The 18,811-nt window shown below is 46.4% G+C and overlaps 2 protein-coding genes across 4 annotated transcripts; one reads left to right on the top strand and one right to left on the bottom strand.

The window, feature by feature from the left end:
• Positions 1-3,648: 3,648 nt before the first annotated feature.
• On the top strand, positions 3,649-11,458 carry stx17 (syntaxin 17). 3 transcript variants are annotated; one of them, XM_003966148.3, is made up of 7 exons: positions 3,649-3,816; positions 4,646-4,854; positions 4,942-5,007; positions 7,048-7,362; positions 7,541-7,591; positions 8,656-8,742; positions 10,218-11,458. In XM_003966148.3, exons 2-7 carry the CDS (start codon positions 4,732-4,734, stop codon positions 10,461-10,463), a joined length of 888 nt encoding a protein of 295 aa, XP_003966197.2. In that variant the 5' UTR covers positions 3,649-3,816; positions 4,646-4,731; the 3' UTR covers positions 10,464-11,458. The 3 variants fall into 3 exon arrangements, with proteins under 3 accessions (XP_003966197.2, XP_011603970.2, XP_029695112.1); XM_011605668.2 differs by having other exon boundaries at positions 7,051-7,362; XM_029839252.1 differs by having other exon boundaries at positions 4,720-4,854.
• On the bottom strand, positions 10,838-18,730 carry erp44 (endoplasmic reticulum protein 44). The gene is made up of 11 exons (XM_011605669.2): positions 18,574-18,730; positions 16,978-17,050; positions 16,165-16,204; positions 15,784-15,899; positions 14,864-15,048; positions 14,665-14,780; positions 14,375-14,549; positions 14,190-14,301; positions 13,961-14,102; positions 12,472-12,574; positions 10,838-12,390 (listed from the first exon to the last, which is right to left on the bottom strand). Exons 1-11 carry the CDS (start codon positions 18,631-18,633, stop codon positions 12,286-12,288), a joined length of 1,227 nt encoding a protein of 408 aa, XP_011603971.1. The 5' UTR covers positions 18,634-18,730; the 3' UTR covers positions 10,838-12,285.
• Positions 18,731-18,811: the final 81 nt, after the last annotated feature.

Genomic DNA, 18,811 nt, shown 5'->3' on the forward strand with positions numbered 1-18,811 from the left:
TGACTGTGTCCTCTACTTGATTTATCACGCCGAACGACATACACACATGTGGTGGTGCACAAATTGTAGCCTACGCAAATGCAACAGAATTTGAGCTAACTGTGTGTCTCCTGGCAGGTAAAAGGCCTTGTCCCTCTTCCTGAGGGACTGTAGGAGAGCAGAGGGGGATTAGGATAGAGAGATTGGGGGGGGGCAGGGTGGAGAGGAGAGGAGAGGAGAGCTCCATGTTAGCATGAGGTCCAGATCAGCCTCCAGCCTCGTTAAACACCATCGATCGCCACAGTGACATTTCGCAGCACATGCCGTCTACTGTCACTGCCATCACTCACTCGCCCGTCTGTGCAACAGCCTGAGCATTAACACGTGTGCGTGCACGCGCACCCATGCACACACACACACACACACACACACACATACAGATTTGGACAGGCAGGTGACTTGTGTTAACAGCTCTATCTGTGAAAGAAAAATAAAATAAATACCACAGAGTAAAGTTTAGAGGGAGTAACCAGGTGTGGATGGATGGATGGATGGATGGATGGATGGATGGATGGATGGATGGATGGATGGATGGATGGATGGATGGATGGATGGATGGATGGATGGATGAGTGGAGATGGGATGGGTTGAGTGCAGAGGTCAAATTCTAACTGTATCCCACTAAATGTGCAGAAAAGGCCATTCACTCAAATTGGCATCCATTAGAATATGTGCATATTAACAGTGATGCATCTGACTGACAGTCAAAATGATCACTAGGCAGACACACACACACACACACACACACACACACACACTAAGCTGTCAGTCTCCAGGCCAATCGATCAGTGCTGACAGATAGCAGATACCTCCCGAGTTTTAATTAGCGGTCCCATTAGAACATATTTACACACGCGCACGCGTGTACACACCTAAACACACACACACGCAGGCACGCACGTGCTTGCACAGACCCACACGCACATTAATTCAGCTTAATCCCTTCTTGTGATCCTTGAGGATGCAAATTTCACACCTGGTGAGAAGGTTAGATCCTCACAGCAACAAAGATCATTCCTGTGTAATTTGAAGGTTCTCCCAAAATATTTTGTCATGTAATGGAGAGGAGACATAAACGATGCAGTTACCACCGGCTGAATCACATTTAATGGCTTCAGACAGAGTCTGCACACTCACGCCAGCTGCCAACGACAATACTAAACTAATAAATTAGGGTATATAAATATAAATTATAGGGTCCTGGTGAAGTTACATTTATTGTTCTGACAAATCAACAAAATCGGTTTTAAAAACAACAACACCGGGATCTTCGAATCAAACCTCCTGCAGAACTGATGACATATAACAACACACACACACACACACACACACACACACACACACACACACACACACACACACAGGTACTGACACATGAGCAATATTACTTTGTTCCTCCTCCTCAGTCTGCTGGGGAAATCCCCTGTATTTGGGGACTGTCTCTATCAGCATTGCCCCCTGCATGGAGCATGTGCCGAAGCAGGAGAGAGAGAGAGTGTGCGTGCGTGTGTGTGTGTGTGTAGGGGGGAAGGGGGGGGGGGGGGTTGTTGTTCTAAATGTCAAGTGTAAAAAGTGCTGCAGATAAGAAGTGGAAACATGCAAAAGGCCCACTCACACAGGATAATTTCAGAGATGGGGAAGGGGAACCCCAGTTATCTTTCCCTTTGCCACAGACAGTCCAATGTATCACACACACACACACACACACACACATGAAATAAAGGTGAAAAACTGACATAATCTGACAATTAGCCATGCAACAGTTGAATCATTGGTGAATGTATGTATGAATGTTTTAGCATATTACAAAGTTTTTCTATACGTTAAATCCCAGTATGATACTAATTCCATTCCCACCCTGAGTTATTCAAGATTCAAGATTCAAGATGTACTTTATTCATCACCGTAGGGAAATTGAATTGTAGTAACAGCCTAACTTGGATTAATATAACTGTAGTGTAGGTTTTGTATTTACAAAGTATAAAAATAGAATAAATAAATACAAATAAGATTAGAACGTTATAAGCATATATACAGCAGCTATTATAAGAATATATATATAATATAATATATACCTATTATAAGCATTATAAGCATATATACATAAATATAGAATAAAATAGAAATAAAATTACAACATAAACATTACACAATTATTGTTACTGGCTGGGTTAGGATGAATTATAGAGTTTAATGGTGGACGGCAGGAATGACTTCCTGTCCCGTTCCTTAGAGCAGCGAGGCTGCAGGAGTCTGCTGCTGAAGCTGCTTCTCAGTTTGTCCACTGTGTTATGGAGGGGGGGGGGGGGGGTTGTCCATGATTGTCCACAATTCCAACACCATCCTCACACCATCAATACCCTCACCACCTCGTCCAAGTTTGCCAGTCTACAGCCAACAACAGACCTGCCTTTTTAATGAGTTTGTTGAGTCTGTTGGCATCCTTAGCTTTAACGCCTGCTCCCCAGCACACTGCAGCATAGAAGATGGTGCTAGCCATGACACACTGGTAGAACATGTGGAGCATCCTGCTGCACACACTGAAGGACCTGAGTCTCCTGAGGAAATAGAGTCTGCTCATGGCCTTCTTGTAGACAGCATCGGTGTTTGTGGACCACTCCAGTTTATTGGAGTCGGACACACAGCTCCGCAGTCTCACAAACTGTGGCCGACCTGTCAGGTAGTCCTCGATCCAAGAAACAAGGGGAGCATCCATCTGCATCTTCTCCAACATAGCCCTCAGCAGTCTTGGTTGGATGGTGTTGAAGGCAGAAGAGAAGTCAAAGAACATGACCCTAACCCTGTCCAAGGAGGAGTAAGCCCTCTGTAGCAGGTATATCGCTGCGTCATCAACCCCCACCTTGGGCTGATAGGCAAACTGCAGAGGGTCCTGAAAGGGGCTCACCAGAGGTCTGAGGTGTGTCAGCACCAGCCGCTCCATGACCTTCATAATGTGGGAGGTCATTGCTATTGGCCTGTAGTCACTCGGTGCCACAGGATGGGTCTTCTTCGGCACCGGGACCAGGCAGGATGTCTTCCAAAGCACTGGGATCCTCTGAAGATGAAAGCTCTGGTTGAACAGGTGCTGCAGTATCCCACACAGCTGCCTGGAGCAGCTCTTCAGCACTCGTGGGCTGATGCCGTCCGGTCCGGCAGCCTTTCTCTGGTTGAGCCTCTCCAGCTCTCTCCTCACCTGGCCAGACGTGAAGGATAGTCCTGTCGGGGGGGATGGGTGACATGTTGGAATCTATGTATAGCAAGTAGTGATAGCTGTCAATATAAATATGAGGATGTGTGTTAGTCACAGGTTCATCAGAACATTACAACAATTTAACTGAATATTTCATGCAGCACAGTTTTAGTAAATTTGTAGAATGTAATTATTTGTATGTGAACAGTACACTCGCCTAATAAACTTTAATAGAATTAATAGTCTTGCCACTATATTGGCAGAAACATGGTGAATTTTGTTGCTAGATTAATGAAGCCAACAACACAATCCTCAATAAAATCCACTTCTTTCTTTTCTGATTGCCTTAAGATTTCTCTGCAAAGTCAAAAAAGTTGTGCTGCTTCACGGTGACGCGGAACGCAAGAGCCGCTACATGTTGGCTTAAGTCGGAGGCCATTTATGGTTGCACCGGGAAGTTGTTTACAAACAAGTAAATCGAACAAAAACCGAAAGGGTTTTCTATAAATAGCAAACATGATAGTTACACCATCATTTAGTTAATTCTCGTTCGAATGAAAACTTAACCGTGGATATTATTGTCAGCGGTAAGTGTCACGGTTGTGCGACCTGCTTAATTTTTTCGATGATCGACTTTAATGTGCAGTTGATAATGATTTCTAATCTCGTTGGAATCTTAGTCACATTGTTTCCCTTTAGTCGTTTCAGTGCTTAACAAAGTGCCAGTTATTAAACCAACGCCAACTAATTTAGCCTCAAAACTATATATGAGTGTACAAAGGTATGTCTCTACTCAGTGAGGGGTAAATATTAACTCAGGCAGAGTGGTTATCTAAATTTGTTAATTTGTGCATTTCTTTCAATTTCCTTGTTTAGCTAATTACCTACTGAATCCCTAAATTTATATATTTGCCATATTTATACTATACTGCCTTTTACCACCCCATCGGGAGTTGTCTTGTGAGTTGGGAATGGGTTTATATAGTTTAGCCACAACTTGAAATTGGACAGGAAGCTTAAAGCAGAACAAGTTTTAAAGCGGATTAGTGTCATTATCTAACGCATAATGTTGCAGACACAGGGTAAATGTTCCTATATAAACAGGCAGTAGAGGTTGCTCAGTGAAGTGGGCACTTTTGGACCAAAGCCTCGTGGCTCTGGTCCTGTCTAGAGCAATGGAAAAGGTCCTGCAGGTCCTCAGGTCGCCTCTTATCCTTTGCTGCCGAGGGAACATGGAACGGCCCTGGCTGGTGCCGGCCGAATCGCTGCACCTCAACTTGTTGGGCTTTTGTGAATCCCGTGTGAACCAGCGTCATTGAGGCACCAGATTTAGATGCGTGGGAAGATGTCTGTGTATCACAGTTTATTCGTTTGATTTATGGGTCTATGAGGATCCTACTTTTCTGGTATTTACAGTGACTGTGGGGGTAGTGAGATAAAACCGAGCAGGTGCAGCATCTAACGTCCGTAGAGGTGTTGGCTGTGGGCAGTGAGCAGGACACATGGCAGAGGAAGGCAACAAGCTGACACTGAGGCGCCTGGAGGCACCAATCCACAAGTTCATTAAAGTGGCTCTACCCACGGACCTGGAGAGGCTGCAGAAACACCACAATAACGTACTGAAGGTGAAGAGTGACCTTCCATCCTCACATCCACACGTTTCATTCTGGTCTGGACATGGATAACAGACAGTTGCTCCTTTGCCTTTGCAGTACCAGCACAGCCAGCAGTGGGACCGGCTTCATCAGGAGCAGATCAACGCCAGCAGAACAGTTCAGGTATGAGTCTGAATGAAGTGATTAAAGGCAGCATGAGCAGGATTCTTCTTCTCTCGTCAGGATCTTGGTTGTCGTGTAAAATGCATCAATCAGACACTACATAATGATGCCATTAATATCAGTAATATCAGTATTACTATAATAATAATAGTAAAGTATCACCCTGGCCGATGTGTGGATGTGGCGGTGATGCAGATGGTGTGATGCTCTCTCAAATGAGCACATCTCAATAACAACTCTGGCTTTGGCTTCAAATGTAGAGGCTTCGATTTGAAAGCAACTCGTTTATCCACCATTTTGGATTATTAATTTGAAAGTGGAGGACCAATGAGGGTGCTTTGATCCAGGTAGAAAGACAAGTGAACGGGGGGAACTGTCTCATTCTTTCAGCAGGCTGTGCTGCGCCCCAGCTGCCTCTGCCTGCCTCAGGAGGAGGAGGTGTGTTGTCCTAGATGGCATCATGTGATGACAATTAGATGTGTGATGGCAGAGGACGTCCTCGAGAAAAGCATTACAATCCTTTTCCACATATTCCATTTAAAGGTCATGTGATAACCACCAGACATCTAGTGCAATGAAGACCACACTGTAGCCAGAAGCTCTTGAATTACGCATTTTGTTACGTACATATAAATATGTAAAGTGCATGAAGATTTTAAAGTCCATAGTTGTTTGTATTTAGAGAATGAGATGCACCTCTTTAGTTTCAGCAAAGCCTCAGAGTTGTAGCCATGCAAACTGTGTGACTTTTGTGTGTGTGTGTGTGTGTGTGTGTCTGTGAGAGAGGGAGACAGTACTTGAGTTGCCTTCAGGGATGTTGTTGCCTGGAAGCCACCTTGTCTCTGAAGGTGAAGTAACTCCAAACAGGCGCACGTCTATCCTCTCACCATCGCCCAGCAGACCTCAGGGACACACGCAGAGTGCTTTCCCGTGTCATCGTAGTGTTAATATAGAGGTGGGGGTGAGTTTGCTTTACCTTGGATGCGTGCAGGGACCACGACCCGACTACCAGGAGAGCCAGACGAGGTCCCACAGGTCTGGAAAGCTGATTGGTCTGAAGCTCCAGCCTAAATGAACTTGTTAAATCAAAGAAAATAAAAAAAAAATCCGTATCATTGCGCATTTGCCTCGTGTTCATACACACATCAACTCAACTGTTAATTGAGATGTGGAGTGCACGTGGGAGAGAGGAGAAAAGCTTTGTTAACTGCTGAAGCCCTGCGGGTAAGGGAGAGTAGATAAACCAGGAGCGACATCACTACTCTGTTTTAAAAAGCAGCAGATTCAGAAGACAAAAATAAATGTACATTACACGTATACATGAATCCACACGGACAGTTGTCGAAATGTATGCTAACATCCCACCTGTAACCATGTTGGCATTGGTCTCTAAGTGAAATTAAATCAAGGATAGCATTATACCAGTTAGTGTGTGTGTGTGTGTGTGTGTGTGTGTTCGTTTACTTTATTTAAGTCTATATAAAATCTCAGGCTTACGCGAGCGACGTTAATCGCCATGTTTTTCAGCTTTGTGCATAAGAGGGCGACTCCATTCACCCACGTATGTTTATTCATTTCGAGTCATTAGCAGGAGGTGTGATGGTCGGGGACGTCCTCCCCCGGGGGCCCGGGTCATGCTTCAGCCTGGAGGGCTGATGGCTGGGGTGTAATCCTCCTGTCACCCTCAGGGTACTGTTGGCTGGGGGAGGCTGCTGTTCCCCAGCCTCATATCTGAACCCTATTAAACCCCAACACACACACACACACACACCAGCATTTCCTCATGCCAACAGTTTACTAGGAGGCCGAAGATGTCAATATGTGCACGTTCCTGCTGTGCATGTGAATGTTGTGTCCTGTGTCGATTCTTAACTGGCTGACAGGGCAGAAACGGCGTTATTACAGGAATGACTGTCGGTGATCTGTATGTCTGTCCACTCATTTCTTCTTCTCTTCCTCACTGAACTTTGATGCCGTCCTCCTGAAAAGCTCGTTTTTCTCACCCCCCCCCCCCCCCCCCTCCCCTCCCCCCCCCCGCAGCAGTTGAGAGCAAACGTTCGAGAAATGGAGAAGCTGTGCGCCCGCGTCCGAGCCGACGACGCCGCTGCCCTGGAAGTGCTGGTTCAGCCAATCAGAGACATGGCGTTGGCGGCCGTGCAGGACTTCCTGCTCCTGCACTCCAGGCCCGTTTCACAGCCTCCGTCGCCGCCGGCAGCGGCTCCGACCTCCAGCTGCGGCGCTTCCCGCGATGACGCCGGGGAAGAGGAGCCGGCGCCTGTCGGGCACAGCCAGCTCCAGCTCCCAGAAATCCCCGCGGATCAGAGCGCAGCAGAGTCCTGGGACAACCTGGAAGAGGCGAGCACGACGCTTCCTGGCGTCAAGGCAACACTGTTGCTTCACGATTTAGACTTGAGCATCACTTTTAACATATGCAGCCTCAAAACCCTTGGAAATAGATCCCAAATTCACCATGTTTTGAAGTGAAGCAGACTTAGACTTTGACCTTTCCTGTGCTGTTTTCGATTCACTTTAGGACCTGAAGGAGCTGAGTGGCTTAGTGACGGAGTTCTCTCTGCTCGTCCATGTGAGTACCAACATCCTCGTGCACCGTTTCACCCCTGCGGATGAAAACAATGTGACAGAGGTGTTTCTGTAGCGTTTCTAAGAGGCGGCGCGTACTTGACCACTTGTGTTGCCGGGCAGGGACTCCCGTGAGAGGAGGCTACACATCAGCTCAGGACGACTGCCGGGGGGCCCCAGAGGGCCCCTTCACCATGGCGAGAGGAGGGAGAAGGGAGGATATGGGGGGGGTTAACCACCAGAGCAGGTGGAGAAGAGACGGTTCGCATTATCACTCTATCCTCGGGGATGGAGAGAGAGAGAGAGAGAGAGAGCAAAGGAGCGATAACAATGAAAAGCAAAGGAGGAGAGAGGAGATGTAGTTAGGTTTAAAAAACCCTGTTACAGCCATGGGGGAGGGGGGAGAAAGAGCATAGACATGTTATTGTGGCGTCTCATGGGTGAAAGATGCCGTTGGGGGAGACATACAGTATTCCAGCACTCAGCCACGGTGGAAACGGCGAGCGGTTCTGTCGGCGTGCGTCACGGCGGGAGCTCCTTCCAGTTCTCGTCTTCGTTTTTCCCAGTTTCTGTCGCGTCTCCAAACCGATTCTGACCGTGATTTTTGCTCCTCCGCCCCGGGACGGGCGTACGCACGCATTCCGCAGGTGACGGGAGGAGCGTCGTTCCAAGTGAGGAGCCTAAGAAGCATCGTTTCGCTCAGAGAAGGCGAGAGATGCTGAGAAGAGGTGATGAAAACAAGGCCTTTTTTGTTTGGTCACTGTGTCCGTCCAGGCCGCACATGGAGAGAGACAGCTGCCACTCTGAATATTTCATGAGACACACACACACACACACACACACACACAGAATAAGACCCCCTGCACCTGTGAAATCTCTTGAATATGCGCACACACTTGAGCTGTGGGCACGAGTTTATCGGAAAAAGAGAAGCATGATACGCAACAGGTGGTCGAGCTGTCACATGTATGTGTATGTGTGGTTGACTATTCATGCCTGAGTGTGTGTGTGCACACACACGCGTGTGTGTGTTAATATGTGTTAGTGTGTCTAACCCCTGTACATCAGTCCCAGCAGGAGAAGATTGACAGCATAGAAGACAACGTCAACACAGCCGCTGCCAACGTGGAGGAGGGGGCCAAGAGCCTGGGGAAGGTGTGTATGTGTGTGTCCTGATAATCTGATGTGTGTGTGTGTGTGTGTGTGTGTTAGATTGGGTAGATCGATGGCACTTTGCCTCCCAGCCATTCCACAGCGTTTGTCCCTATTGATCCACTCGAATACGGAGGAAAGCTGCAATTAAGAAAATAGAGAGGGATGGAGAAGAGGAAGAGTGTGATAGAGAGTTTGAGCATGTGTGTGTGTGTGTGTGTGTGTCTGTGTGTAAGCTGCACTTTGAATCCCTATTCCATAGTTTTTAAAGCTCAGTGTTCGGTCGGACAGCTCACTTCCCTTCACACATATCACACAGTGGAAATGTTGTGTTTTCAATACTGCAAATGAATCATCTCGTTCTGACAAACAAGCACTCACGTCAGCAAGATTAGTTTTATACGGAGTTTTCCAACTTTCCAGTCGTGACGACTAAACTATCAGACATGTGAAGCTGCTGGTATTTGTGATTTATGGCCAGAGGAAGGAGGAAACGCGTGTGTGGTCCTCAACAACTACCACGATGCACCGGGGGGGTTTCATCGCCCATGGTCATCCTGGAATGACGCTTGTGCTGCTCATAGTTGCAACAAAAACAATGCAATGACTGTAAGATCTGGCTAATTCTGATTATTCTTAAACCGAAGTAATCAGTGTAATCAAAGGTCAAATCCAGGGCGTCATGTGACCTGTGAGAAAGTCATTGTGAGCAGGTTGGAGTGATGGTTGATTCTGCAGTTGCTCCTGGGTCAGACGTTGAATTCAATTTAAAAAGAAATTCATTTCAAAGCTAATTTATTTACATTGTGACTCATTTAAATGCAGTCGAATCAAACTCGGCTCTGCCGGATTTCCTGTAAATCCGAGCTTCAAAGTTTTTCCGGCATCAAACAGCTTGAACTTTAAACAAATTCCATAAACGCCGTCTGGAACATATACCTTCCTAATATTTAAATCAAAGGCACCTTAATGGTGACGCAAGCGAAGACTTTATGGGGGTGGGGGTGGCGTCGAAAGCTGGTAATCTGTCATCAGGTCAGCGGCACACCCGCCGCCCGCCCGCTCCCGCCGTCCTTTTAACTCCGCTCAGATGAAATTAAAACCCCCTCAGCCACCCCCAGGAGGGGGGGGGGGGGGCATCAGCTTTTGAACCGGATTAATTTTACGGTGGAGTGTTAATCAAATGCGCGCGGCTGTGCGTGCACGTTGGCGTTTGTCATCAGCAAAGCGCCGCCTTCTGCTCTGAAGATAACGGCGGTAATAACACGCAGGTCGCATCTTTGTGATTTCACCTGAACAGAGATAATGGCGCCGCCTTTAATGCGGCTCTGCCAGCAGATTTACATTCCACAGGGTTGTTTGTGCCCCCCCCTCCCCCCTCCCCCCTCCACAGGGGCGGTGTGTGATCATGAAAGGATAAAACATTCCATCTCTGTCTGTCCACCAAACTATGACACCGTTCCTTCTCCCGTCTCCAGGCAGCGGGCTACAAGTTGGTGGTGCTGCCGGTCGCCGGTGCGTTGCTGGGCAGCGTTCTAGGAGGTCCGCTCGGCCTGCTGGCCGGTTTCAAAGCTGCAGGGGTCGCCGCCGCTCTCGGGGGCGGCGCTCTGGGATTCGCGGGGGGCCGCATGGTCCAAAAACAACGCAAGGCCCAATTGGACCTGAGGATGAAACAACTGACGGCGCCCCCGCCGGGAGACGAGGAGTCGGACAAAGACAAGTGACTCGAGTTCAACCTCCGGCCGTCACCTGGTCGCCGACTGACCAATCGGAAGTGCAGAAACTGATCACATGACGGGACAGAACAGACGAGCTGTTCTGCAACTGTTCCTTTGATCTTTCCGCCAGGGTATCGACCCACCTTTATAGATCTACCTGTGATCACGTCCCATCTCTACTTCATGAAGATAAACAGGCAGCCAAGCTGTGAGATGATGCGTAGCTGTAATTTAACTGTGTAGCTGATGGTTTTGTGCACGAGCACCACAGTGCCTTTGAGCATTCCAACTGGCCAACCTGTACTGTGTGTAATGCTGCTTCATCAAATAAAAGGTTCTTGTTTGAAGACCAGTGAGGAAAAACGGCACCAGACGGCAGGTTTCTGTAAAATGATTTTTAATTTATGATTCTGCTCTTGACCTTGTCCTCTGAGATGACTGTTTATTCTCTAGAAATGGCACAACGCTGCTCGGGGTTCGATATGTTGACTTCATCTACCCACAAGCGGCGGTTACCGTCACCCACATCTGCCCTTCCGAGCTTTCGTCCGGGACTTGAACTTGTACCGAAAACGCCAAACTCAACATTACTAAGAGGACGTGAATGAGTCTTTGAGGTGTTAAACTCTGGGAAGGACAGTCTGTTCTCCTCCAACATGACGCATCTGACAACAGTGAAAACAGTCGCATCATAAACGTCTGGATGTTTCTCTCGCTCTTGCCAAGGTCACGACACAGGGTTTCCATTTTTGTACTTCATGTGCCCATTAAAGAAGGAAAAAAGACCAGATCTGCTTTAGGGTGAGAAACGTTTAAGAGGGGCGGAAGCAATCGACATTTAACTTTGGTTTTCATGTGTCGACACAATGTTTTCCGTGGTTTAAGGAGAAAAGAATCTGTTTCCCTTGTTTCTAGATACTGAACATCTGGCACATTTAGACCTTCAATGAGCCCCGATGACTTGTGCAAATTAAAGTACAAACGGGGGGGGGGGGGGGGGGGAGTCAAATGATGGCATCAGCTAATGTCTGGCGATTTACTTGGCAAATTTATATTGTTTGAATGCAGATTTCATGTATAGAAAAAAAGAAAAAGGCTGCTTCCACCAGGCTTCATCATGAGGAAGTCCTCATTACACCCAGCATGACTCAGTCCCATAAAACAGTAGTAGATCAAATGGTCCAAAGGGTGGATATCGTTTTAAAACAAGTGTTTAGTACCAGGTAAGACGGGCAGCTCAGGGAGGGAGGAGTCTCAAAAATAGTTTCCTGTTCCTTCAAACCCGAGTGAGTGCAGATACAGGAGGTCTGGCTGCTTCAAACGGACGTCTCCTCTCAATGTTTAGGTACAAATTATTCAGGGATGGGCGAATTCAGATAAGGTTGGGGACAGAGAGGAACCATACCAAACTGGAGTGGGCAGGGGGAGGGGGGGGTTCTACAAAGCGCTGGTCAGTGGAAATAACCAAAAATCAAATAAAGAAAACTCTGCATTTAATTTAGAGCAACGACGAGACTTCCCATGTAGCATTGACATATTTACAAGATCCCAACAATAAAAGTAAACCACGCTACCCCTGAGCCCACACTTCCTTCTTTACCCTAATTCCACTGAACCCAAAATAAAAACTGTACGTAGTTATGAAAATATAGGTTATTCCAACATGCTTCAGCTGGACAGCGCTTCTTCACCTTTTCCTTCCTCTTCCTCCTCCTCCCCTTCTCTAAGGGTGTTGGGTGTTAGTCCCGTTGACTTGTCCCAAACCTAACCCCCTCCCGGACCCTGGAGCCTGGCATCGAGTCTCAGGCTTGTTGGAAGGCTGCTGAGGTCACAGTTCATCGCGGTCTCGACTGAGGATTGTGTAGCGGGTCTCGCTGGGCGCCAGCTTCTGGAACGAGCTCTTTGGGGGGCTGCTGGCCACTTCGTTCTCCTCCTGAGGACAAACAGGACATTTTGGAAGCGTTAGGATTCCAATCGGCTCGTCTTTACCCCCCCCCCCCCCCCGCTGTCAGACCTGTCCAGGTGTGCTGTTCGTGGGATCGGGTCCATGGTGGAACTCCCTGTGCAGCTTTCCAGAATGAAGGTCCAGGACAAACTGCTTCAACTTTCCAGGGATACTGAAAGAGTCGATACACACGTCACATATAGCATCTCCAAGCTGTAACTCATGACAAGCTGCATTCTGGGTACACAAAGGACAGTTTAGCCTCTTAATCCCAGGCACAGAAACACCACTGTTGGGGAGCCAGGAAAGACCCAGAATGCTCCTGTAGTTCTTGTGTGCTGGGTATTAACTCTGCATTTGACATTCCAAGGGTCCAGTGATAAAGAGCCAATCAGAGCTGATATGAGAGCGAGCAGCTAAAGAGGACATTAGCCCCTGCAGACATGTCAGACGGCATCGATCCGTATCAACACTGTCCTGTGAAGTGCGTGCATTAATGACAGGTCATGAGCCGCCCCCCCCCGTCACAGACGGTTAACCCCGTGTGTCAGAGCAGGGTGAAGAGACGCATGCATGCACCCACGCACAAGCGCATATGCACGCACGCATATAGCATCCACGGCGCTAACATAGTTACCAGCCCTGCGCTACATGCAACGGTGATGTGATGTGATTAGCTTGTGGAGGGCTGGTCAGTCCTCAGGGCTTCTGTCTATCTGATCAGACCCTGATTGGGGACTGGGAGGGCGGTGGCGTCGTGGTGGGGGACAGAATAAATAAGATTAAATTAGATTAGACTGGATTAGTTTAGCTCTTATTGCACGTGCCAAATCATGTCACATTAGCTACGGTGTCCTGGCCCATTCATAAAGGACTGATTTTAGGAGGTGTGACATTTCTCTGTGTTGGATACACACTTGATAATTGTGGGTGTGTGTGGATGAGCGAGCAATGGGGATGAAATTAACTTTATTTTAGAAAACCTTGTTAGAAACAAATTCAACGCTCAAAAATGTCCAAAAGAATGCTGTGCAAATAAGAGCGATGTGACATGTACATGATTCATTTGTTCATTTGTGTGTGTGTGTGTGTGTGTGTGTGTGTGTGTGTGTGTGTGTGTTTTATACTCACTCACAGTCTTAAAGATTTAAGCTGCCTTCTAAGCATTTATTAAAAGGTTTGCCGTTTGTGATACTAGTTCTATATTTTATAAGAAGAATTCATGTCTGTAGTGTCAAATATGAAAACTACTTGTATAAACAAGGGTCCTGCGTCTCATTTCAACCCCATAATAACTTCCAGTTGACAACTTGTGTAATTATAGAGCTTTAAGAGTGATGTTGGCTGATCTGGGGTTAAAACGAGACATTATAAATGTGTACAGATTGGGCCTCTGTTGGGTGAAAGTCTTTATTTAGTCGTCTCTCCTTCAACATCACCCCCCACACACACACACACACACACACACACTTTTAGGCAGGTTTCATTGTCTGTGTGAGTGTTAAAACGTGCACACGCACGGCTGCAGTGTATAAAAGTGTATTTTTGGGGGACTTACTTCAGATCTTTGAAGTCTGGAAAGACGTACATGTGTCGGAATGAGTCGATGGCGATGACGGGACAGTCGGTGGGAGATTTCTGGATGTGGAGCAAAGGATGACGGAACTTCTCACAGTCTGCGTGCAGGAAGTTTATTGTGCCTGGAAAAAAAAAAAAAAAACAAAGAAAAGCCAACATTGTGAACATGTTTGTTGTTTGGCTCCTAAGTAAATAAATTGAAAACGGACCTTTTTCGCTAATGAGCTGGCGCGCCACTTCCTGCTGGAACTTCTCTAAACTCTCTGTGTCGTCATTGATGTGGAACAAGATAAGGAAAGGCAGTCCTTCTTCGGTCAGTTCCTGGAAAAGCACAGACAGATGAGGCCGAGCGGCGGTCCGGCGTCACCTCGGCCGTGACACGACGGGAACCAACCTCTCCGTTTTCGAAGGTGATCTCTCTGACCAGAGGCACACACTTGTCCTGGGCCCAGGCGTAGGCCAGGTCGAAGCTGGCGAGCGAGCCGAGGTAGACCATGTCAGGAACGTTCTCCCCCACAGGTTTGTAGATCATGTTGTCCCCCCCGACACGCTCGGACTCAGACGCGGGCCTATTAAAAAAGAAAGCGGCTCAGATATCAAACAGGACCAAGGTTAAATATCCGGGACACCTGGGCTCCATTTGAATGAATTCCTCGGGAATGGTTCGAAGGTCGGGAGGCTCACCCAAAGGCAGCGGAGAAAGTGCAGTCATCTCGAAGGATGTTGGCAACCTTTTCATACGCGTGGTAGTTGTCAGAGTCCTTGGTCTCGAAGTAGCCGATGATATTTCTCTTACTCCTCTGTGAGATGAAGAGAGGAGGAATGAAGCCATTTTATCTGAGGAAAGCGTCTGTTTTACAGACGGAGCGCGTTGGCCACTCACGTCCACGGTATTGGCCTCTTCCATCGTCAGCAGCTCCTTCACGGGGTCGACCTGCTGCTGGCGGATGAAGTCGGCGATGGCGACCACTGACCTCTGACCCCTGTACTCCCGCTTCATCATCATCCCATTGCGAAACAACTTCAGCGTGGGGTACTTATTGATGCGGTACCGCTGGGCTATGTCCGCTACGGAGAGAAGTTAGGTGAAGGAAAACAGATCAGTTGATGAAGAGGAAGAAGAAACGCGCGAGGACGGCCGGATAAGGGGGGGGGGCGGCAGTTAAACCGCGGTTTGAAAACACTGCCTTCAGTCGGCTCTGTGCTCTGATCTCGCACATGAAAGCTCCCCCCTCCCGCGGGGAGCAAATATTCTCTCTGTGCAGGCTGAATGGGCGGCTGCGTGTGCATGTGGCAGGTGTCAATCTCCCCGCGGGACGTCTCTAAGCCTCACATCTTCACAGGAAGCAGCAGTTTTGTCATTAGTCTTCAAACAGTTTGGAGGTCATCAATAATTCCCTTTAATTTGCTTTATCTCAAAAGGCCGCGTGGCTGCGCTTTGGTGTGCCGGCCATCTATGCGGACATATGCGTATCAAAAATATAGGCGTGCACGCATCAGATGAGCTTATTATGCGGGTTAGGACTTACAATATGGCCAATTAGGCTCCCAGACTGGCTCAGTTCATCTAACTCATGAGCAGGTAATTGCCTGAACTGTTGACTCTCATCTTTCTGTCATTTTAGACATTAGATGAGGAAACCGAAAGCACGACGATACCCACATATAAACAAGGTATAAACACGGCAGCTGGCTACCAGAAGAATGATTTCATCGTAGCAAAAAACACGCTAGTCCAGTAAAACCAGGTGGGTAACTGCTGATGTCGGCAATGTTAGGATGAAGAAAATGGACAACACTCACAGTGCTGGTCGCAGTCGACGCGGGCGAACACCACCTGATGGGTGCTGGGGAACTCCTCCCTCACTATGTTTGATGCCTCCTCAAAAATTGGATGAAGCATCTGACTGAACCTGCACCTGTGTAAAGAGAAAATGTTTAGTCTTAGGAGTGTGAAGCCAAAATGGCAATGGGTAACACACAAGGAGACATTCTTCATTTCCTCTCATCCCTGAAGCATTAAGGTTAAACCTCCTGACAAAGCATGTCATCAAACTATTCTCTGGACGGCAGCAATCTAACTATCTAACTGGAAATCTCTGCAACATGGGCAAAATGCAATTTAAAGATCTCTGACGTATTACAAAGGTCAAAGGTGACTGAAGAGACGCAACACACACTTACCAGTCTGCGTAAAAGTTCACCAACGCCACGCCAGCATTATCTGCACAGAAACACACCACAGGATATTAATAGGAGCCCCCATATGAACCCGATCACTGAAACCCACGTTACGCTAATAAAAGGGATACTCTGCTTTTAATAAATGCACTTAGATCCATCAGCGTTTAATCTGGTTTCACTGATAAATCCAACTGCACGACTAACGGTGTTATGAAACGACTTAATGGTCTTTGGGTCAGCTTACATCTAAAGTAGGGCTCTACTCAGAAGAGTTCGTTTATTTTAACGCAGCACGAACACACAACAGTGCAGACATGGAGTTGTTAATTGCTCAGGTTGAAATGTTACGTTTTTATTTCTCTCTGCTGCTTGTTGCACCACATTCCAAATATTTCAAGAAACCACATTTTCCCCCCAGATGTTGCCACATTTTTCTGCCGAGCTCTTTCTGTTGCAGCTGAAGTTCTTAAAGGACACTTGAGGCAGAGTCTCTTCGGAGGCCGTGATGCAGAAACGCAGCAGCGGTTTTTTGTTGGAGAACACGTGCATTCACACACCCGGAGCCGCTGGCATCAACGAGCCCAGAACCAATCAAATAAAGGACCGAACAGTTTCTGCACCTTCCGCCAGTCCAAGAAAAAAAAAACATCCTGGTATTTGTTCTTTACATTAGGTTTAAAATGACATCAATTTATGCTATAGAAGCATAATCTAGAATGGTAGGAGGTTAAAATTAACATTACCTATTAGTAGGTTTTTCAAAATTAAACAATTCTACAATTTAGCTTGAGACAGAAAAATGTCTTTACTTACTTAGGACCTCATCAATGTTGCCCGAGTCCAAATGTACAATCTCTGCCTTTCCAGGAGACGACAGGCCCATCACCTAAAGACAAAGAAATCCCATTATTAGACAGCTATTGAAGGGAAATAATTAAAAGATGTTTAATTTAGAAAACCTCTGTTTGTCTGATTAATAATCCACTCATTACTAAAGGCATAAGGGCCGAGTAAACTAGAGTATTTAGGAAAATTGTTAACTAGCTTCAACAAACGGAGTACATTGACTGCCACGCTGTTGCCTGAGAAACGGTGCTTTATACCAATAAGCTAAATCTGTAGCGAGTTCTTTACTCAACGCAATTTCCTGGTGACCTCAGAAAGTAAAGCAATCCTGAAGGTCAAAGATGTGATCTCACAAGTTCAGTTTGATTGCAATGTTGTGAAAAGGTAACACAGAATTTAGCAGCAGGGAAAAAAACAAGGACAGAGACATTTTATTCTGGCCACTTTAAAGTTGTGTTAATTTGAATTTCATTATAATTGAGTGCCCACAGGTTGAATGCATATGTAAAATGAAAGACTACACCTTAAACAACCATCCTGTACCTACTGCAACTAAGTGCTCTTCAAACAGGATATGCAGTATTTATTTTAACATCAGGCTGAGATACAACTGTAATTCTTAATAAACATTTCTTTACCTGATAATAATTATTTTCCTGTCAATTAACTTTTCTCTCCATAACGTTGTCACAGATGACATGAAGGATATATGTCCTCTGACTTTTAAAATTGTATTATCTTAACTTTAAAAGTACATAGACACTTTGTCGGTGTGGACCAGTGAAGATTAAGCACAATTGCAGGACAGTTATGCTGGATTTATTACAATCAAACAGTTGTAACAGCGGTTTTCAGGGTTTTGTCTTAGGCCCAAAGTTAAAACAGCCCAACTAGTGCACTGGTTTTAGTTCCGGGTTGTCAACCAATCAGAATGAGCCACAACAGAGGACTTGACCAACCATAAAGCTTCACTTACTTAGATATACAGCTGCACGATGAGTCGCATTCGAAATTCAAGTATCGCGTAAAATCAAATATGTGGTTAATCAAACACAAGAGTCTCGCCCCTAAAGTAATCACCACGGTGAGACGAGCAATGCTAACACTTAGCATTCCCATCACACCTCTTAATCTAGCCTCAACTGGATACTTCTCTAAACGACAAACTTAAAACATGACCTTACAAAGGTTGCTTTTAGTTCTGATACAAACAATTTATTACCCCTGAAGCATTGGAGTCAATTCATATCGTTTATGCCGGCGGATTGTTATATTGAGCTAATGTAACTTCACACTGATGCTAAGTTAACAGCTGCATAATTTGAGTACTTATAAGAGTAACGTGGCTAATCAAAACATCTGTTCAATGGCAGTGCTAAATGACTGCAATTCCAGCATGGATTTAATATTATCTTAACTACTTTAAAAGCCACGTCTCAAGTCAGCAGCTAGCTAGCGGCGAATCACCAGCTGCAAGCTATTGAACGCTATTTGGCTGCCGCTAGTCTTAGTTATCAAAGAAAACAGTGTATTCCACAGCTAAAAAAGAAGAAACATACTTACCAGTAGTAAAACCGAGATGAAGCGGATATCAAGAAAGACTGATATTGCTAATAGTTTCATTGCACAATGTAATTATTGGAGGTGTTGGTGTTGAACCTTCCCAGTCTGTCTCGACGCCGCTCTTCTTCTTCCTGCAAGAGGAAGTCGACGTCGAACCAACCTCACTGTGACAACGGAAAACACGTCGTCACTTCCTTTGTTATAAATGAACTTTGGGTAATGTAGTTTTTTAAACTCT

The sequence above is a fragment of the Takifugu rubripes genome, chromosome 7, assembly GCF_901000725.2.
Source record: "Takifugu rubripes chromosome 7, fTakRub1.2, whole genome shotgun sequence".
Lineage (NCBI taxonomy): Eukaryota > Metazoa > Chordata > Actinopteri > Tetraodontiformes > Tetraodontidae > Takifugu > Takifugu rubripes.